This window comes from Rhinoderma darwinii, unplaced genomic scaffold (assembly GCF_050947455.1).
Source record: "Rhinoderma darwinii isolate aRhiDar2 unplaced genomic scaffold, aRhiDar2.hap1 Scaffold_734, whole genome shotgun sequence".
NCBI lineage: Eukaryota > Metazoa > Chordata > Amphibia > Anura > Rhinodermatidae > Rhinoderma > Rhinoderma darwinii.
The window spans coordinates 218,364-240,936 of NW_027464296.1; the positions used below are offsets into that span (position 1 = coordinate 218,364).

Consider the following 22,573-nt stretch of genomic DNA (forward strand, 5'->3'; position numbering starts at 1 on the left):
CATAACTTTGAGTCTTCTCCTTTTTTTTCTCTTGGAAAGTACTGATTCTACTTGCTGGCAGGGAGTCTTAAAGGCAATGTTACCTGGGAAAATGTATACAAAATGACGGTACTCCAGAAGGAGGAAAACTGTCTGTCTAGTGCCACCTATAGGTGACTATTCTGTAACCTAATGCCCGAAACTTTCTAGAGACTTGAAACAAGATTTGGGTTAATAGCCAAACTAGAGATACCCTATTTTAGACAGCACAATTGTGTGAGATTCCTTTAATGCAGATCTGGGAAGGTACAGATACTCCTTGGTTAGACATTGACTTACTGGGTAGTCACCTATAGGTGGTTCTATAGAGACAGCTTGCTCTTTTCCCCCCCGTAATGAATAAAGAAAAGTTGCCTGTGGTAGGCTAGCAATAGGTTGGGGACAGATGTTAGATAGCATAGCTGCGAGATCAGACTACATAGGGTTTACTTGTAGTCTGTTACCATGGAGACACATGCCTGACATAAAACAAAATTTTGAATCAGGACTATTTGCAAATTTGCTTCACTTTACATTTTAGATGCTTTGGGACAATACAAAAAATGATGGTGAAGGTGTACATAGCCTTTAAACTCAAAATATCTGCATATTTATTATAATCCTAATATTCATTAGTTCTAGTTTTAGCTTTAAACATTTAATTTTTAGGGCATCAAACTTCTATAAAGAATTATGAAATAAAATATGTTTATAGAGGATGCAGCTTTGTTTTTTTTATACAGAGCTCCATACATATAGTTCTAGAGGTCAATAATGCAATTCTTCAGCCACCACTAGGGTCTTACCATATACAAATGTATACACCTTGTAATGACGGGGGGTAGGGAAACGGACAAGTGAGCCCTAGTCTACCCGCCACTCTGTCCCTGCCTACTTGCAACGACCCGCCCTAGGCGACGGGGTACAACTGGGCGGCGGTCCCTGCGCTCAGTAAGTACACGACAAACATACAAGGAAATACAAGCAAGGGAAAGGGGCAGTTGCCCACGGCAACACCGTGAGCAACCAGGGTGGTGAACGAGCCGAGTCAAGCCAGGAGTGTGCAAGGTACCAAACGAAGAGCAGAAGAGTAGTCAGTAAGCCAGGGTCTGTATGGAGCAGGATCAAAATAGAAGGAGCTGTAGCTGGGCCAGGAAACCACACGAAAAGAGTTACAAGCACCGAGGGACAGGAAGGGCAGGCTTAAATAGACCGAGGGCGGGAGCTAGCTGAGTCTGGCCAGGTTGCGATAGGCTCTCCCACTCCTAAGCCTGCCAGCCTGAGTGGTGGAAGCTGGAGTCAGTCTCAGGGATGTAGATTCAGGTGCTGACTGATTAATTATGGGAGTTAACCCCGAAGCTGTGCCTGGCAGATCCTTTACACACCTCCATATAAATAAGTGCAAAATATGCTCCCTCTAGTGGTGACTTTAGGCAGCTAGAATTTAATTACATTAAAGGGGTTGTCCACTACCGGACAACTGATGACCTATCCACCGGATAGGTCATCAGTATATGATCTGTGGGGGTCTGACACCTGGGCCCCGGACCGATCAGCTGCTCAGTCTGCCTGCAGGCATCAGATGTCATTGCACAGTATGCAATGTACGGGGCTGGAAGCAGTTGGCTCCATACATTGCATAGGGGCCGAGCTGCAGCTCTGCTCCTATTCACTTGAATCGGCCGCTATTTCGTGACCGGAGCCATCTGCTTCCGGCATGGACGTCCGGTGCCCGCAGGCAGTCGGAGAAGCTGATCGGTGCGGCGTCTGGGTGTCAGACCCCCACAGATTATATACTGATGACCTATCCATTGGATAGGCTGTCTGGTAGTGGACAACCACTTTAAGGGTAATTCAACAAAACAGCCCCCTTTGTAAATATATCCCCTGGATATCCAGCTGCTAAAACTACCCACGGTCACCTGCAGTCAGTACATGAGTCAGTATAACTAGAGGTACAATTTAAAGGGGCTTTAAAGTGGCCTGATTTGGGTCTGCAATAAATTAGCGGACCACCCAGGGTTACAGTCAATAGAAGGTTCCTTTAGTAAACTCTGCAGAAAAAAAAGAAGTAAATTTGTATGGGACATAGGAGCCTGTAGATGCAAAATGCCTGGGGCCTTAAGCCTTCTCTTTAATAATCTTTTCCAACAAAGTTGGAAGCTACAATTATCATAAATGTCTTGTGTGCTGAAGGATTAAGATTTCCTTTCACAGAAACGAAGAGGCCGACACCTGAAAAACATCCCCATAGCATTATCCTCTTCCACCAAACATTACATCTGGCACAATGCAGACAGGTGGGTAACGTTCTCCTGGCATTAACCAAACCCAGACTCGTCCATCAGACTCCAGATAGAGAATCGTGATCCATCACTCCACAGAACACGTTTCCACCGCTCCAGAGTCCAGTGGCGGCGGCTTTACACCACTCCATCTGACGCTTGGCATGTGCTTGGTGATGTAAGACTGGCATACAGCTGCTCGGCCCCCGTGCCATGAAGCTCCCGGGGCAGTTTTTGTGTGGATATTAATGCCAGAGGAGGTTTGGAGCTCTGCAGTTATTGAGTCATCAGAGCGTTGGTGACTTTTATGCACTATGTGCCTCAGCCCTCGGCTCTGTAACTTTACGTGGTCCCCACTTCGTGGCTGAGTTGCTGTGGTTCCTATACGCTTCCACTTTACAATAATATCGCTCCCAGGTGATGGTAGAATAACTTGGACGGATGAAATTTCATGAACTGACTCGTTACATCGGTGACATCCTATTACAGGACCGCGCAGGGATTCAGTGATGTCTTTACAACGACCCGTTCTATCACAAATGGCTGTAAAGGCGACTCCATGGCGAGTGCTGGATTTTATACACTTGTAGCAATGGGACCGACTTAAATTTAATTAATAAGAGGTGTGTCCCAATACTTTTGTCCATATAGTGTATCTTACGTCTTGCTGCCAGATACTACAGGACGCCTTCAGATGTCTTTTTGGTGTCCATGCATGACATGCTTTGACAGTATGAGATTAACTACAAAATATTAGGCAGGTGGTTTTAATGTTCTGGCTGATCGGCGTCTGACCCCACATGGAGCTGTAATATGAAGGTCTGAAAAGCCCTATATCATATGTAAGGATTCATGTAATCAATAGAAAAAGGTTTGGTTTCACCGCATCTCATTCTAGATCAATATGGTAAAAGCAGATATCCAGTTGTGATCTTAAAAATAACCTGAGTGACTACCTAGGGGTAATACCCACCTGCTATATATAGATATGTTATTTATATGTCCTATTTCAGGCCGTAATAATGGCACGGGCAGGCCCATAGAAGCCTATGGGGCTTCCGTAAATACTGGTGACTACGTGTGTGCACCTGTAATTACGGGAGCGTTGCTAGGCGACGTCAGGGGATAGTCACTGTCCAGGGTGCTGAAAGAGTTAAACGATCGGCAGTAACTCTTTCAGCACCCTGGACAATGAATTCCGATCACAATATAGATCAACATGTAAAAAAAATAGAAGTTCATACTTACCCAGAACTCCCTACTTCTTCCTCCAGTACGGCCTCCCTGGATGTAAAAAAATACGTTCGTGTGCATGAGGCCTTACCCTGTTCCAGCAGCGGGTCCCCAGTGGCAGCCGTGGCTCTAGCCACAGGCTGCATCAAGTTACCTTGCAAACTGAATGACTTCTCCCCCCTCCGGCGATGCCTCCTGCTGGCAGTTCTGGCGGGCCATGGCAACCGAACCCTCCTAGATGACATCACTCTGGTAGCTTATTTAAAGCGGACTCTAGCCTCAAAGCCTTGTCTTTTTTTTAACGTATATCCTTTGCTATTGACTCTGATGCTGACCTTGGCCTTCGCTTCTGTGTCATCCCTTGGATTTGTTACCTGGTACCGGTTATTCTCCTCCTGATTTTAACCTTTGGCCTGTACTCTAACTATGTCTCTGTCTCATTCTCTGGTTGTCGCATTCTGACCGCTATCCTGGTGATGACCCCTGGCTATGACCCCTTCCTAAATAGGCTAAAGTTGTATCATTGCTCCTGCCGCCAATCGGTGACTATTCTCGGTATCGCAAACTGGGATCCCGACCATGAAGGTCTATATCTCCTTGTGGGGGTTAAGCGTGTAGGAACAGGAAGATTCTTTGGACTCTGCACCCTAGTTTTGCCATGTCCAAACTGATTAGAGGATCCACTTCTCCGGGGAGAAACATAGCAGTTTACAGATAATGCAGAGGCGTAGCTAGGTTCTCCAGCACCCGGGGCAAAGATTCAGTTTGGCGCCCCCCCCCCCCAACACCAGCCTCTTTCCCGACATCTCCTTCCCCCTCACCGTGTTTGTTTTCTCTACCAATCGACGTGTCATTTATTTTTATGTAACGCGAGCATAAAAACATTTGTACATTTTGCAAGCAATATGGTTCTATACACAACACCAGAACCAAGCTCACTACATATATACAACACCAGCACAAATACAGCTCAATTTAGTGCAACTCCTGCCGTATAGGTGTGTACGGCGTAAAACTACAGCTCCCAGCATGGCCCAAACAATGATAAGGATATGCTGGGAGATGCCGTTTCACAAAAAATAAATCCTATCATAATCATACCACCCATCATCTCGCTGCAGATCATACAGTGACTACAGTGCTGATTAGAGGCAGAATAAACATTTACATTAAGTGACTCACCGGTGACGTCTCAGATTCTCTATTAACGTATATCCTTTGCTATTGACTCTGATCCTGACCTTGGCTTTCCGGATTTCGCTTCTGTGTCATCCCATGGATTTGTCACCTGGTACCGGTTATTCTACTCCTGATTTTAACCTTTGGCCTGTACTCTAACTATGTCTCTGTCTCATTCTCTGGTTGTCGTATTCTGACCACTATCCTGGTGATGACCCCTGGCTATGACCCCTTCCTAAATAGGCTAAAGTTGTATCATTGCTCCTGCCGCCAATCGGTGACTATTCTCGGTATCGCAAACTGGGATCCCGACCATGAAGGTCTATATCTCCTTGTGGGGGTTAAGGGTGTAGGAACAGGAGGATACCTTGGACTCTGCACCCTAGTTTTGCCAGGTCCAAACTGATTTGAGGATCCACTTCTCTGGTGAGAAACATAGCAGTTTACAGATGATGAAATCATCAGATAGTGGACCTATTAACCCCTCAATACCCGGGCCTGAAAAGGCCTTAATGACCAGCTAAATTTTTCCGTCTTTGCCTCTCTGCTTTTCAGCAGCCATAACTCTTTTATATTTTTTCATTGACGTGGCTGTAGGTGGCCTTGTTTTATGCGGGAAATTGTTTTTGTTTTTTTCTGCGCAGTTTGGGGGTAAAAAACAATCACTGTGTAAGTTCTATAATTTATTTTTACGGCGTGAATGTAGGAAAAAATTGATTTTCGGCATTGTCTTTTTTGTTTATTTTTTATCCCGTTCATGTTTCACGCTAAATAACCTGTTAAATTAATTCTTCAAGTTTTTATGGTCGTGTAGATACCGAATAAGGGTAGGATTTTTTGTTTTTATGTTATGTATGGGCAATAACATTTATTTTAGGCAAAATAATGACTTTTTTTTGAGATTTTTTAATATGTTTATTTTTTGTTAAATATTTTGTTTTAATCCCATTAAGGGATAACTTTATTTATATTATTCACTTATAATGTATTAGCATACTCTTATATGCTAATACATGATCTTCGGTGTCACTATGACACAGGCTGCTGTTAGGGCATCACATAATGTGCCACAACAGCAGGCAAACTGAACAGACCGCCGTGGGGTCCTCTGTAGGTCCCCACGGCTGACTGCAGACGGATTACGCAGTCTTCAATCGCAGAGGGGAGTCCCCTTTGTTCATGCCCCAGCGATCAAAGGGTTAAACAGCTGGGGGTCGTAATTTTTTTTTTCGACCCCAGCTGTATTCAGGAGGCTGCTGTAATGATAGGGGTAGGGAAACGGACAAGTGAGCTCTAATCTACCCGCCACTCTGTCCCTGCCTACTTGCAACGACCCGCCCTAGGCGACGGGGTACAACTGGGCGGCGGTCCCCACGGACAAACAGACAAGGGTACACAAAGCTAAGGGAAATGGGGCAGTTGCCCACGGCAACACCGTGAGCAACAAGAGAGGTGAACGAGCCGAGTAAAACCAGGAGTGTACGAGGTACCAAACGCAGAGCAGAAGAGTAGTCAGTAAGCCAGGGTCAGTATGGAGCAGGATCAAAAAGTCATGAGCTGTAGCTGGGCCAGGAAACCACACGAGAAGAATCACAAGCACTGGAGGAACAGGAAAGGCAGGTATAAATAGACAGAGGGCGGGAGCTAGCTGAGTCTGGCCAGGCAGCGATAGGCTCTCCCACTCCTAAGCCTGCCAGCCTGAGTGGTGGAAGCTGGAGTCAGACTCAGAGGCATAGACTCAGGTGCCGACTGATTACCTATGGGCGTTAACCCCGCTGTGCCTGGCAGATCTTTTACAGTACCCCCCTTTTATGAGGGGCCACCGGACCCTTTCTAAGTGGACCTGGTTTATTGGGGAAATGAAGGTGGAACTTCCTGACCAATACCCCAGTGTGAACATCCCGGGCGGGTACCCAAGTCCTCTCCTCAGGCCCGTATCCTCTCCAATGGACCAGGTACTGGAGGGAGCCTTGGACCATCTTGCTGTCCACAATCTTGGCCACCTCGAATTCCACCCCCTCAGGGGTGAGAACGGGAACAGGATGTCTCCTCGAGGGAGCTAAGGACGGGGAGCAGCGTTTAAGGAGGGAGGCATGAAACACGTCGTGTATTCGAAAAGATGGGGGCAACTCCAGTCGGAAGGAGACAGGATTGAGGACTTCAATGACCTTATACGGCCCAATAAACCGGGGAGCAAATTTCTTGGACGGGACCTTAAGGCGCAAGTTCCTAGACGATAACCATACCAGATCCCCGACCATAAACAAGGGGTTAGCAGAACGTCTTCTATCAGCCTGAGTTTTTTGTACGCTCTGGGACGCCACTAGGTTCTTCTGAACCTGGGCCCAGACTGTGCACAGTACCCGATGAACGACCTCTACCTCGGGATTGTTGGAACTACCAGGTGAAACGGAGGAGAACCGTGGATTAAACCCAAAATTACAGAAAAAGGGGGAGACCCCTGACGAGTTACTTACCCGGTTATTGAGGGAAAATTCGGCGAGGGGAATGAATGAGACCCAATCATATTGACAGTTAGAGATAAAACACCTTAAATATTGTTCTAGAGATTGATTAGTCCTCTCAGTTTGGCCATTAGTTTCAGGATGGAAGGCAGAGGAGAAGGACAGATCAATCTCCAAATTTTTCCAGAAGGCTCTCCAAAACAATGAAACAAATTGTACCCCTCTGTTCGAAACAATATTGACAGGGACCCCATGGAGACGCAGGATGTGTTTGACAAACAAGGTAGCTAACGTCTTGGCATTGGGTAGGTTCTTGAGGGGCACAAAGTGGCACATCTTACTAAAGCGGTCTACTACAACCCACACCACCGACTTGCCTTGAGATGGAGGCAAATCGGTGATAAAATCCATGGAGATATGGGTCCAAGGTCTCTGGGGAATGGGCAAAGAACGTAGTAAGCCCGCTGGTCGGAACCTGGGAGTCTTGGACCTAGCACAAACCTCACAAGCGGCGACGTAGGCCTTAACGTCTTTAGGCAACCCAGGCCACCAATAGTTTCTGGCAATGAGGTGTTTGGTACCCAGGACGCCTGGATGACCAGATAGTGCGGAGTCATAGTTTTCCCTAAGTACGCTTAGCCGAAATTGCAGGGGAACAAACAGCTTGTCCTCAGGAAGGTTCCCGGGAGCTGAACCTTGATCAGCCGCGATTTCTGAGACTAAATCAGAATCAATAGAAGAAATGATTATACCAGGAGGCAGAATACAAGCAGGATCTTCCTCCGAAGGGGGGCTGGCCATGAAGCTACGCGACAGTGCATCGGCCTTAATATTTTTAGACCCAGCCCTATAGGTAACCAAAAAGTTGAATCTGGTAAAAAATAGCGCCCATCGAGCTTGTCTCGGGTTTAGCCTCCGGGCAGATTCTAGGAACACCAGATTCTTGTGGTCGGTAAGGACCATTACCTGGTGCCTAGCCCCCTCCAGGAAGTGGCGCCACTCTTCAAATGCCCATTTAATGGCTAAGAGTTCGCGGTTGCCAATATCATAGTTACTCTCAGTGGGCGAAAACTTCCTGGAGAAGTAGGCACAGGGACGGAGATGGGTGAGGGACCTGGTACCCTGGGAAAAGACAGCCCCCACTCCCACCTCGGATGCGTCAACTTCCACGATAAATGGCTCCATTTGGTTGGGCTGAACCAGCACCGGGGCCGAGATAAAGCACTTCTTAAGGACCTCAAAAGCCTGGACAGCTTCAGGAGGCCAGTGGAGGAGATCAGCACCTTTGCGAGTGAGATCCGTAAGAGGCTTAGCGATGACCGAGAAGTTAGCAATAAATCTCCGGTAATAATTAGCGAACCCCAAGAAGCACTGTAACGCCTTCAGGGAGGCAGGTTGGACCCATTCCGCCACAGCCTGGACCTTGGCGGGGTCCATGCGGAATTCATGAGGAGTGAGGATTTGACCCCAAAATGGTATCTCCTGCACCCCAAACACACATTTTTCGGTCTTCGCAAACAGTTTGTTTTCCCGAAGGACCTGGAGCACCTTCCTGACATGCTCAATGTGGGAGGACCAGTCCTTGGAAAACACAAGTATGTCATCAAGGTACACTACAAGAAATACCCCCAGATAGTCTCTTAAAATCTCATTTATGAAATTCTGGAAGACCACGGGAGCATTACACAACCCAAAGGGCATGACGAGGTATTCGAAATGACCTTCGGGCGTGTTAAACGCAGTCTTCCACTCATCCTCCTCTTTGATGCGGATAAGGTTATAAGCCCCCCGTAGATCAAACTTAGAGAACCATTGGGCCCCGTGAACCTGATTAAAGAGATCAGGAATCAAAGGAAGGGGATACTGGTTCCTCACAGTGACCTTATTCAAGTTTCGGTTGTCAATGCATGGCCTAAGACCACCATCCTTCTTCCCAACGAAGAAGAAGCCAGCACCTAACGGAGAAGTAGAGGGGCGAATGTAACCCTTGGCCAGGCATTCCTGGATATACTTTCTCATGGCTTCACGTTCGGGACAAGAGAGATTAAATATCCTACCCTTAGGGAGCTTAGCTCCTGGTACCAAATCGATAGCGCAATCGTATTCTCTATGAGGGGGTAACACTTCGGAGGCCTCCTTAGAGAAAACATCAGCGAAGTCCTGAACAAACTCAGGTAGCGTGTTCACCTCCTCAGGGGGAGAAAATAGAATTGACAGAAAAACATGACGTCAAGCATTCATTACCCCATTTGGTAAGATCCCCAGTATTCCAGTCAAACGTGGGATTATGCAACTGCAACCAGGGAAGGCCTAAAACCAAATCGTACGATAATCCCTGCATTAACAGTACAGAGCACTGCTCCAAATGCATGGAGCCAACAATGGGTTCAAAAACAGGGGTATGCTGTGTAAAATAACCATTAGCAAGAGGAGTGGAGTCGATACCCACTACCGGGACAGGTTTAGGCAAATCAATCAAAGGCATAGCTAGAGACATAGCAAATTCCACAGACATGATATTAGCAGAAGACCCTGAATCCACGAAGGCACTGCCAGTAGCAGATCTACCACCAAAAGAGACCTGAAAGGGAAGCAAGATTTTATTACGTTTCATATTTACGGGAAATACCTGTGCGCCCAAGTGGCCTCCCCGATGATCACTTAGGAGCTTATTCTTACGGCCAGGACAGTTGTTCACTTGATGCTTGTCATCCCCACAGTAGAAGCAGAGACCATTCTACCTGCGGAACTCTCTACGTTGTTGGGGGGACACGGAGGCCCCGAGTTGCATAGGTACCTCCGAGTCTTCCGTGGAAGAACGAAGCAACGGAACCTCGGGAGGCATCATGGGGGAGTCAGAGGAGAAAACACCAAGATGTTCAAGTCGTCGTTCCCTGAGACGTCGGTCAAGTCGTACCGCTAAAGCCATAACCTGGTCTAGGTAGTCAGAAGAGGGGTATCTAACTAGCAGGTCTTTCAGGGCGTTCGACAGGCCCAACCTAAACTGGCACCTTAAGGCAGGGTTATTCCACCGAGAAGCTACGCACCACTTCCTAAAGTCAGAACAATACTCCTCAACAGGTCTCTTACCCTGACGTAAGGTCACCAGCTGACTCTCGGCAAAGGCAGTCTTGTCAGTCTCGTCATAAATGAGTCTGAGAGCAGAAAAGAAAAGATCAACAGAGGAAAGTTCAGGGGCGTCGGGAGCCAAGGAGAAGGCCCATTCTTGGGGCCCCTCCAGGAGCCGGGACATAATTATACCCACCCGCTGGCTCTCAGTACCTGAGGAGTGGGGCTTTAAGCCAAAATAGAGCCTACAACTCTCCCGAAAGGAGAGAAAAGTCTTCCGGTCCCCTGAGAACCGGTCGGGCAACTTGAGGTGGGGTTCAAGAGGTGAGGTGAGGGGCACTACCATGGTAGCATCAGGCTGGTTGACCCTCTGAGCCAGGGCCTGGACCTGTAGGGAGAGACCCTGCATTTGCTGAGCCAGGGTCTCAAGGGGGTCCATAGTAGTGTCAGGGACCAGGGTAGACTAGGTATATAGACTTGTGAATATGTAATGATGGGGGTAGGGAAACAGACAAGTGAGCCCTAATCTACCCGCCACTCAGTCCCTACCTACTTGCAACGACCCGCCCTAGGCGACAGGGGTACAACTGGGCGACGGTCCCGACACTCAATAAATGCATGACAGACAAACAGACAAGGGAACACAGAACCTAAGGGAAACGGGGCAGTTGCCCAAGGCAACACCGTGAGCAACAAGAGTAGTAAACGAGCCGAGTCAAACCAGGAGAGTATGAGGTGCCAAACGCAGACCAGGAGAGTAGTGAACAAGCCGAGTCAAACCAGGAGAGCACGAGGTACCAAACGCAGAGCAGGAGAGTAGTGAACGAGCCGAGTCAAACCAGGAGAGCACGAGGTACCAAACGCAGAGCAGGAGAGTAGTCCGTAAGCCAGGGTCAATACGAAGCAGGGATAAATAGTACAAGAAGCTGCAGCAGGGCCAGGAAACCAACAGAGAAGATTCACAAGCAAGGAGGAACAGGAAAGGCAGGTATAAATAGACAGAGGGCGGGAGCTAGCTCCGTCTGGCCAGGCTGCGATAGGCTCTCCCACTCCTAAGCCTGCCATCCTGAGTGGTGGAAGATGGAGTCAGTCTCACAGACCTAGAAGCAGGTGCAGACTGATTACCTATGGGTGTTGATAAAGAAGCTGTGCCTGGCAGAACCTTTACAACGCCACCTGTGAGTCACTGGATGTCTCTGTGCTGTATATGGTCTACAACCCTCCTGTGTAGGACTGGTATTTACCACTATATGGTCACTGGATGTCACTGTTCTCTAATCTCTTATATGGTCTGTAGAGTTCCTGTGTAGGACTGGTATCTACCACTATATGGTCACTGGATGTCATTGTACTGTAATCACTTATATGGTCTGTAGAGCCCCTGTTTAGGATCGGCATCTATGACTATATGGTCACTATAAGGTGGTGATATTGGTTTTTGTTCAGTGGTTTTGATTCAGTAACAGTATGGTAATATTATTCAGTCACTATGTGGTCATTGTGTGGCGGAAGTATTGAGTAACTATGCAGGTAAGAGCCTATTCACATCTGCGTTGGAGGCTCTGTGAAAGATCTGGACGAAAATACCGGAAACCATAGCGCAGCCTGCTGCGCTTTTGTTTTTGGTATAACCACGGACACCATGACGGAAACCAGACGGTAATTTTGTGGTTCTAGTCCTCAACATAAACACTGACGCAGGTGTGAACAGGCCTGAAGCGGGATTAGTTTGCGTGTACAATCCCAACCTGAAAACACAACCAGCTGCCGTCTTTTAACAATTTAAAGCCCAGTTACCTCTGCCGCCTTTATAGCATAGGTGGAGGTAAACAGGTTAAGGACGGGCCACTACTCTTGGTCCAGTGCTGTGTGCTTGCCCCCCTAAGCTAGAATTTGTGGCCTGCACCTATCTTGGGGTACATTTTTTTGGTAGCTTTATATTCCAATGTTTTGGAGAAGATGTGACCAAAAAACAGAATATCTGTATTTTTTTAAAATATTTTTCTTACAAAGTTTACCGCGCAGGATAAATGATGTGATTATTTTTGTGTATTTATGGATGTGGCAATACCAGTTGTGTATAGGTTTATATATTTTTTTAATAATGACTTTATAAAGAGAGAGTGGCAATTTTTTTTTATTTTTTTTTAAAGCATTTTTTTTCGTTTTTTGTCCCACTAGGGGACTTGAGGATCCGATCACCTCTTAGCTGGTATAATACACTGCATTCTGGCAGGGCCTAATAGGCTTCTGTACATGGCAGGCCAGGAGACCATTGTTAGGCCTCCAGTTGCAATAGCAACCATTGGCACCCCCGCGATCGCCTGCTATTGTACAGATGATGCCCCCTCCTTCTCTCAACCACTTAGATGCTGCACTCGCTATTGACTTTGTCGACTTAGGGGTTATACGGCCTATCAGGAGGCGGTTCTAGTTGAAACCTATGACAGAGACCCCTGCCGTTCTCTGTTTTGTAGGATACTGACTTACAATCACTGTATCACGCCGCCGCTCCTGCCCGTTAATCTTAAAGGCTAAAAGAGGCCTCATCTGCTCTGCTTGTTGTGCAATTCACCGGGTTGGGTGAATATAAATTTTAGTTGCACATTAAAAATATTTTGAAACAAAAATAATTGGTTTTTGCATCTCCGCTTTCCAAAAGCCGTAATTTTTTAATTGTTCCGTCAATATCGCTGTATAAGGGCTTTTTTTTTTGCCAGACTTGTTATTTTCTTTAATGGCACCATTTTTGGGTACATATGATATATTGATTAACTTTTATTATATTTTTTGTGGGGGGTAAAAAAAAAACTCTTTTGCCATGTTTTTTTTATTTATTTTTTATTTTTTACGGTCTTCACCATGCTGTTTAAATAATGTGTTAACTTTATTGCTCTGGTCGTTACGATCGTGGTGATACCATATATGTGTATTTTTTTTCCCACTTGTACAAAATAAAACCCACTTTTTATGAAAAAAATGGTTTTGTTTCATTTTTACTGTATATGTAAATGCCCGTGTTGTACGTTTTATGTGTGCGATAACATTTAAGAAAGCCAGTGGAATTGACCACATTGATTTGAGAATTCTTTGAGATGATAGAAACTTCCCCAGAGGGTGTAGTCTGACCCTACTGTCTGTATTCTTGTACCATATTACGTTTTATATGGCCACCGGATCACTGAGATACGCTTCTTGTGATGTCATCTAGAATATGGGCAAATTCTATTTCTCTACACTTCTTAATCTGGATGTGTAAACATCTTATGACATCATCAAGTCTATAAATTGGGGTCACACATTGACCACGGTGTCGGTTTCTCTTGCTGGCTCTCATCATGAAGGTGTCTTTGAAGAAGAGGAGGATAGTGAAGACTTTTTTCAAGATGAGGATTGTAGAGAAAATGGAGGTTGGCGGACGTCAATTTCCCGATGATGTAGAGATGGAGGACGTGGAGGAGGACGAGAAAATGGAGGTTGGCGGACGCCAGTTTCCTGATGATATAGAGATGGAGGATATGGAGGATGAGAAAAACAAAAAGGAAGTTCGCGGACGCCAACTTCCAGAGGATGTGGAGATGGAGGACCTTTCAGGGGTTACTGTTACCACCAGGGCCTCAAACCCCCGGAAGAGAAAGTGGCCATTTTAATTCCATCTGCCACTCGGGGCCCATTTACCATCAGGGCCCCGAACCCCCGGGAGAGAAAGAGACCTGTTCAGTTCCATCTGTCACTCGGGGCCCATTCACCATCTTTTGTCGCCCCAACATGGTGGTCTTTACCACCTAAACCATCTGAATTTGCCATGAAGACTCCCCAGCGCTGAGAACCAGTGACGCGCAGAACAGAAGCGAGATCCGGTAAGTCCGACGTCTTCTGCTCCGTCTTCATCTCCTTGTGGTGAAGGTTTTGTGAATTTTTGGGCTAATTCAGATTTTTTGTCTTTTCTAGGATACAACTGTGAAAAAATAGAAAAATGTTTTACGCTCTCTTATGATCCAGGACTGAGCTGTGTAAGGGTGGACTGGCGGCCATATCCACGTGTGAAGAAGGACCCTCCTCTTCTTCATTTCACAGATCATCACATGTTAAAGGGCCGGAGAAAACCGCACAGCAATTCTACTGGATTCTGGAATAAACATATATTTTCTTTACAATTTTCAGTGTTTTCATATATATATTGGGGAATTTATCCCGGGAGCCTTTTATCTACAGGGATCATAAGGGTGTGGAAAAGTCATAGGTGTAATAATCTGCAGAATATATTAATAAGTATCTATCAGGAGGTAGAGAGGACAGAGCAATATTCTGCAGATCTCCAGAGAGGTCAGTGGTGTAATAATCTGCAGAATATATCACTATGTATATGTCAGGAGGTAGAGGAGCAATGTTCTGCAGATCTCTAGAGAGGTCAGTGGTGTAATAATCTGCAGAATATATAACTATGTATCTGTCAGGCAGTAAAGAGGAGAGAGCAATGTTCTGCAGATCTCCAGAGAGGTCAGAGGTGTAATAATCTGCAGAATATATCACTATGTATCTGTCAGGAGGTAGAGGAGTAATGTTCTGCAGATCTCCAGAGAGGTCAGTGGTGTAATAATCTGCAGAATATATCACTATGTATCTGTCAGGAGGTAGAGAAGCAATGTTCTGCAAATCTCCAGAGAGGTCAGTGGTGTAATAATCTGCAGAATATATCACTATGTATCTGTCAGGAGGTAGAGGAGCAATGTTCTGCAGATCTCTAGAGAGGTCAGTGGTGTAATAATCTGCAGAATATATCACTATATATCTGTTAGGAGGTAGAGAGAACAGAGCAATGTTCTGCAGTTCTCTAGAGAAGTCATTGGTGTAATAAACTGCAGACTATATCACTATGTATCTGTCAGGAGGTAGAGGAGCAATGTTCTGCAGATCTCTAGAGAGGTCAGTGGTGTAATAATCTGCAGAATATATCACTATGTATCTGTCAGGAGGTAGAGGAGCAATGTACTGCAGATCTATAGAGAGGTCAGTGGTGTAATAATCTGCAGAATATATCACTATATATCTGTTAGGAGGTAGAGAGAACAGAGCAATGTTCTGCAGTTCTCTAGAGAAGTCATTGGTGTAATAAACTGCAGACTATATCACTATGTATCTGTCAGGAGGTAGAGGAGCAATGTTCTGCAGATCTCTAGAGAGGTCAGTGGTGTAATAATCTGCAGAATATATCACTATGTATCTGTCAGGAGGTAGAGGAGCAATGTACTGCAGATCTATAGAGAGGTCAGTGGTGTAATAATCTGCAGCATATATCACTATGTATCTGTCAGGGGGTAGAGGAGCAATGTTCTGCAGATCTATAGAGAGGTCAGTGGTGTAATAATCTGCAGAATATATCACTATGTATCTGTCAGGAGGTAGAGGAGCGATGTTCTGCAGCTCACCAGAGAGGTCAGTGGTGTAATAATCTGCAGAATATATCACTATGTATGTCAGGAGGTAGAGAGGACAAAGCAATGTTCTGCAGATCTCCAGAGAGGTCAGTGGTGTAATAATCTGCAGAATATATCACTATGTATCTGTCAGGTGTTAGAGGAGCAATGTTCTGCAGATCTCTGGAGAGGTCAGTGGTGTAATAATCTGCAGAATATATCACTATGTATCTGTCAGGAGGTAGAGAGGACAGAGTAATGATCTGCAGATCTCTAGAGAGATCAGTTGTATAATAATTTGCAGAATATATCACTATGTATCTGTCAGGCGGTAGAGAGGAGAGAGCAATGTTCTACAGATCTCTATTTCAGTGGGAGGCGGATGCTTCTTTTTACCGCTAGCTGATTTTTTCAGCTAGCGGATAAAAAAAGCGTCCTGCCCGATCTGAGGTGAATGGGAGTAGGAATATTTTGGCTGACTGCAGAAAATCCACTGTGTGAACATGGTCTTAGTGACCCCTTTTGCGGTGCAACTTACTCGGCGGCAGCAGCAGTAAAATGGAAGAAACTAGACACCAAAAAGAAAAAGTTAGGCCCCTGTGTTTTACCATAGATAAGTTAGGCCCCCTGTGTTTTACCATAGATAAGTTAGGCCCCCTTTGTTTTACCATTGATAAGTTATGTCCCCTGTGTTTTACCATAGATAAATTAGGCCCCCTGTGTTTTAGCATAGATAAGTAAGGCCCCCTGTTTTTTACCATAGATAAGTTAGGCCCCCTGTGTTTTACCATAGATAAGTTAGGCCCCTTGCGTTTTATCATAGATAAGTTAGGCACCCTGTGTTTTACCATAGGTAAGTTAGGCCCATGGCCGGCCTTAGATACGTTCGACCAGGGAGGTCGCACAGGGCGCTAGCCGCCACACTGCAAGAGGGGCGCCAGCAGGTGTGTGTATCCACGCGCCGTTGCAACTAGCAGTGGGGATACACACACTCACTACAGTCGCCTTTCCACCCGGGCGCTTCTTCACTTAGTGGCCGTCGCTACCGCTGTATCAGCCATAGCGGCATGAGGGTGGTGGCGTCGCTAGCAGCTGCTGCGGCTGCTATAGCGGTAGCGACGGCACTATAGCAGAGCAGGGAGGTATCTCCCTGCTCTGCTATCTACTTGTGCCACTGTAACTCCCTGAAGGAGCGGAATCCCCCTTCTGCTGGGGATTCCGCACCTGGAGTGCTGCTTGAAGTCTCTGTCCATATATGGAAAGTGACATCAGGGGAAACTCCTGAAACGGAATCCCCGGTCACAGCGTTGCAGACGTTATGACCAGTTATTCCACTCCAGGAGAAGCCAATGACGTCATGGACACAGACGACAGGAGCTTCTCCTGGAGTGGAATCGACGGTCACAGCGTGAGCCATGCTGTGACCGGGGATTCCGCTTCAGGAGTTTCCCCTGATGTCACTGTCCATATATGGACAGAAGCACCAAGCAGCGCTCCAGGAGCGGAATCCCCAGCCACACAGGGATTCCGCTCCTTCAGGGAACTACTGTGGCGCTATCTATACTGGAAAGTGGGGGGGGGGGTTGCTATCTACAGGGGGGCTGTGGGCTGTGTGGCACTACCTACAAAAAAGGACAACTGTGCGGGAGCACACAAAATACCCAGCTTTCCCGGCTATCAAATAAATCTGTGGAAATAAACTAAGATATAACTATTATCTAATCTAGCTAAAAGGATTAATCCTTTAGCTAGACTAAATAAAAGTTATATCTTCTTTTATTTCCACACATTTATTTGATAGCTGGGAATGCTGGGTATTTTGTGTGCTCCTGCACAGTTGTCCTTTTTTGAATGTCTATTGCCCGCCAGCTATCAGGGTCATTTCGTAGTCCTTGCACTACTTACAGGGGGGCTGTGGGCAGTGTGGCACTACCTACCAGGGGGCTGTGTGGCACTCCCTACCAGGGGGCTGTGCGGCACTCCCTAGCAGGGGGCTGTGCGGCACTCCCTAGCAGGGGGGCTGTGCGGCACTCCTTAGCAGGGGGCTGTGCGGCACTTCCTACCAGGGGGCTGTGCGGAACTTCCTACCAGGGGGCTGTGCGGCACTCCCTACAGGGGGCTGTGCGGCACTCCCTACAGGGGGCTGTGCGGCACTCCCTACAGGGGGCTGTGTGGCACTCCCTACAGGGGGCTGTGTAGCGCTATCTACAAGGAGCTGTGTGGCGCTACCCACAAGGGGCTGTGTGGCGCTACCCACAAGGGGCTGTGTGGCGCTACCCACAAGGGGCTGTGTGGCGCTACCCACAAGGGGGCTGTGTGGTGCTATCTACAAGGGGCTGTGTGGCGCTACCCACAAGGGGCTGTGTGGCGCTACCCACAAGGGGCTGTGTGGCGCTACCCACAAGGGGCTGTGTGGCGCTACCCACAAGGGGGCTGCGTGGTCTTTCCTACAAGGGGCTGTGTGGTGCAACCCACAAGGGGCTGTGTGGCGCTACCCACAAGGGGCTGTGTGGCGCTACCTACAAGGGGCTGTGTGGCGCTACCTACAGGGGTAATCTGTGAGTGGGGGGCTGATGGTCATTTTACTGTGAGTGGGGGACTGATGGTCTTCAAGTGGTTTCTTTTTGAAATTAATAGGAGGCAGAAAATACCTGCGGCGCTCGTTTGGAGCTTTTTTTCTGCGTTTTTTGCATTCGCTTCAACAGCTTAAGAAAAAACACAAAAACAAGGTCAAACAACGCTGTTAGTTCCTGAAGAAATTTTGAGGCAGATTTTTTTGCCTTACAAAAAACGTGTGTGAACAAACCCTACGAGTGTAGTGCTTGTTCTCAGCCTTTTTTCTGTCTTTCTCAAAACAATTTTTGGTAGGGGGGCCCTGAGGAAATTTTATTTTTCCAGTGCTGCCTCGAGTCCGAAAAGGTTGAGAAACTCTGTACTAGGCCACAGGATCCCATCGTGGAGCAGCTCAGTACATCATGGGAACGGGGCCTAGGTGAGTACAATTTTTGTTTTTGTTTGGGGACACGGTCTACAAGGGGGAGGTGGGGGACTGTCTGGCACTGTCTACAAGGGGGAGGTGGGGGGCTGTATGGCACGATCTACAAAAAGCAAAAAGGCGGTGGGGGATTATGGCACTGTCTAGAGGGAGGCTATATGGCAAAATCTACAGGGGGGGGGGGCACTATACTGTGTAGGGCCACTACGCGGACATTATACTGTGTAGAGGTACTACAGGGGGCAAAATACTGTGGGCACAATTAGAGGACAAAATACTGTGTCCTTGAAGGGGTTGTAATATATTATATTGTTAAATATTATTAGTATTATACTGTCTGGGGGCACTAAAGGGGCATTATAATTTTTTTTATGGGGCATTTTTAATGATAATAATAATAATAATAATAATAATTAATAATAATAATAATAATAATAAATAATAATCTTTATTTATGTAGCGCCAACATATTACGCAGCACTTTACAATTTAGAGGGAACATGAAACAAACAATATCAGACATTACATAGTGACAAAGTTAATTTACAATTCAAACCTGAGGAGTGAGGACCCTGCTCGCAAGAGCTTACAATCTATGAGGAAATAAAGGAGACACAACGTTTAACAGTTTGTTCTGTACAATAGTCCGGCCATTTTTATACACATGGGGTGGTAACATAAAGCTGCATGAGCCTGTCACCAGCCAGTCTCCGTGTATGACTGACATGAAGAGAAGGAGTGTGAGGGAATCTTATTCTGATGACTAATCTAAAAGGAGGGCCATGGAAAGGAGTCAGATTAGGGAATGTTATAGGCCAGTCTAAATAGATGTGTTTTCAGGGCACATTTAAAACTGTGGATATTGGGAATTAATCTGATTGGGGTAGCGCATTCCAGAGGACTGGTGCATGGGGTGGGGCGCCGAAAGATCATTTTGCAAAGGGCGCCATCTATCCTAGGGCCGGCCCTGGTTAGGCCCCCTGTGTTTTACCATAGATAAATTAGGCCCCCTGTGTTTTACCATAGATAAGTTAGGCCCCCCTGTGTTTTACCATAGATAAGTTAGGCCCCCCTGTGTTTTACCATAGATAAGTTAGGCCCCTGTGTTTTACTATAGATAAGTTAGGTCCCCTGTGTTTTACCATAGATAAGTAAGGCACCCTGTGTTTTACCATAGAGAAGTTAGGCCCCTTGTGTTTTACCATAGATAAGTTAGGCCCCTGTGTTTTACCATAGATAAGTTAGGCGCCCTGTGTTTTACCATAGATAAGTTAGGCCCCCTGTGTTTTACCATAGATAAGTTAGGCCCCCTTTGCACCAGTAAAAAGAAAACTCACCTTACCCGTTCCCACGACGGCCTGATGGATCCTGTCACAGATTTTTAGCCTCTAAATGACCGAACAATGAAACACAAAGTATATTAGAAAGTTGTAGAAATGTTTACTGTATACTGAATAAACTTTTTATTTTTATTTTTATATTTTATAAATTCTCTTTTATTAAAGGTTTTAACATACAAAACAACAAGAAAAACAAAACTTACATCCATCGTAATAACGTTCTTACAATGTATCAGCAGGCTACGTAAATCAAATGTCCTTAGAAAATTTGTCTAAGAGCGAATGGGATAAATCCCGACATAACGGCATGAAATAAAGTGTGAAAGAAAAATAAAGACATGCATTACAGAGAGTGGGCCAGGGGGTTCACTTCCCTATATTATAACCTGATGAACGAAAACCCTCTCATCGAGGATCAAATATCAGTAACCTACTGTATTCGTAAAAGAACACAAAGGGAAGGAAAGAAAATAATAATTACATAAAAGGGTAGATACAGTACAAAAGATACAGTCTCCCTGGTGGTGGGAAAGTATGGAATGTCAGCACCTTATAACGTCCCTGATCTCGTCCTTCAAAATAAATCAAGTGTCATGAGATAGAAATTATTCATACCCTAATCCCCTAGATACTAGTTTACCTAATTTAGAAAGGGCTTCTTGAGATATGCCTATCTCTAGCTAGTCCCCTGTCAATATATTGTTACTGGATAATTGTTCTAAATATTGTTTCCAAAGTTGCCATGTTTTAAGAAAGCTGTCCCTTGTGAAAGTATTCCAGCCCACCAACTCCTCAAGTCTATATAGTTGATGCATTTTAGACCACCAAACCTCTATCGTAGGGGGATCTGTTTTCCTCCAATACAAGGGAATTAGAAGTTTTGCAGTGGACACCAGGAAAGTAATCAAATTCTTTTTCGAAGGCGTAAAATCTTTCACTGGTAACCACAACAAAACCAGCTCCGGGGTCAACCGGATATTATTTCCTGTGATCTTGCCTATTGCTATTTCCACCTCCCTCCAGAAATTCTTAATTTTAGGGCAAAACCACCATATGTGTGCGAGCGTCCCTGTCTCTAGGCCACATCTCCAACAAACGTCTGTGCTAACTAGATGTATTCTATAAAGATAAGCAGGTGTCCTATACCATCTTGTCACCAATTTGTACAAATTTTCCTGGTACTGCACACATCTAGAGAACCCATGAGAGTGATATAGTATCAGATCAATCTCTGTCTGCGAAAAGGTAGAGCCCAGCTCAACTTCCCATTCTCTAATGAAGTGTGGTTTAGATGGAGCTCGTTGTAGGAGGAGACCAGAATGTATCTTAGACAGAGGCTTAGTTGGGGTACTGGGTAAAAGAGAATAATTTTCAAGCCACGTGGGGTCCGGATACGAGCTTGGATTAGCCGACAAAAATTTACGACATACTAATTTAAAATTAAATTGATGTAGAAAGGAGACCCTAACCTTATGAAGAGAAGCGTTCGGAGCAATTCCGCTAAGTCTTGTCCTAAGAGCCTCCAAATCAGGTAGAGCTGCTGAATCTAATATCTCCGCTACCTTATATGTTTTAAGTGTCTGCCACATCGAAGAACTCACAGTTAGCATTTTATTGACATAATGTGGTAGAACAGCCAGCGGAGCCAATGAAGAGAGATTTCCACTAGACATGGCCAGAGCGCCCGATTTCTGACAAACTTTAAGCATTTCCCTAGTCAGTACACTAATTAATGCCTTTGGCGGAGGTAATGGTAATTTCACCCACAACAAGTGAGCTAAGTCCTCCGAGAGGAACGCTCTTTCCATATCCAGATGAAGAGCCCCCATAGACAAATTGGCTAATTGTGACCAGTGAGACAGTTGGACCGCTTCATAATATGTCTTTAAATCAGGTAATGCCATCCCTCCTTGCGCTTTTTTAAGAGTAAGGAGCCGATAAGCCAACCGGGAATGCTTCTCCTTCCACAAGAACTTAACAAAAAGGCTCTTGAAACTGTTGAAAAAGCTATTTGGCAGCTCAATAGGCAGACTCTGCAGCATGTATAGGATCTGTGGGAGCACATAAGTCGCCAATAAATTTTTCCGTCCTATCCAAGAGACATAAGGTATGTTCAATTGGGATATATATCTATGAATCTTGGAGAGGAGGGGTTTAAAATTAAGTACGAAAAGCTGGGACACATCAGCTGAAATCATTATCCCCAAGTACTTAATAGCATGCGAAGGCCATTTAAAGGGCGACATAGATTTAAAAAACAAAAGCTGACCAACCGGTACATTAATGCCTAAGGCCTCCGACTTATCATAATTAATTTTAAAATTAGATATCTCTCCAAATTTATTAAAGACGTCTATTATTTTTGGAAAGGCCTCAAGTGGATTCGTAACCATCAATAGCAAATCATCTGCAAAGGCTGCCAGCTTATGAGTATAACTCCCCATCCTCAGTCCTTCAATCTCAACGGTCTGTCGTAATTTCGCAAGTAATGTCTCCATCACCATACAAAACAGAGACGGGGACAAAGGGCAACCTTGACGAGTTCCATTTGTAATAGAAAAGTAATCTGACA

General features: G+C 45.7%; 1 protein-coding gene across 1 annotated transcript in view; it reads left to right on the forward strand.

Annotated features, from left to right (window-relative positions):
• Positions 1–22,049, forward strand: part of LOC142729739 (uncharacterized) — a 48,556-nt gene extending 26,507 nt beyond the window's left edge. Inside the window, exon 6 of the mRNA XM_075849320.1 lies at positions 21,927–22,049. Within this exon, the coding sequence (XP_075705435.1) occupies positions 21,927–22,049 (123 nt within the window). The remainder of the gene's footprint in view (positions 1–21,926) is intronic.
• Positions 22,050–22,573: the final 524 nt, after the last annotated feature.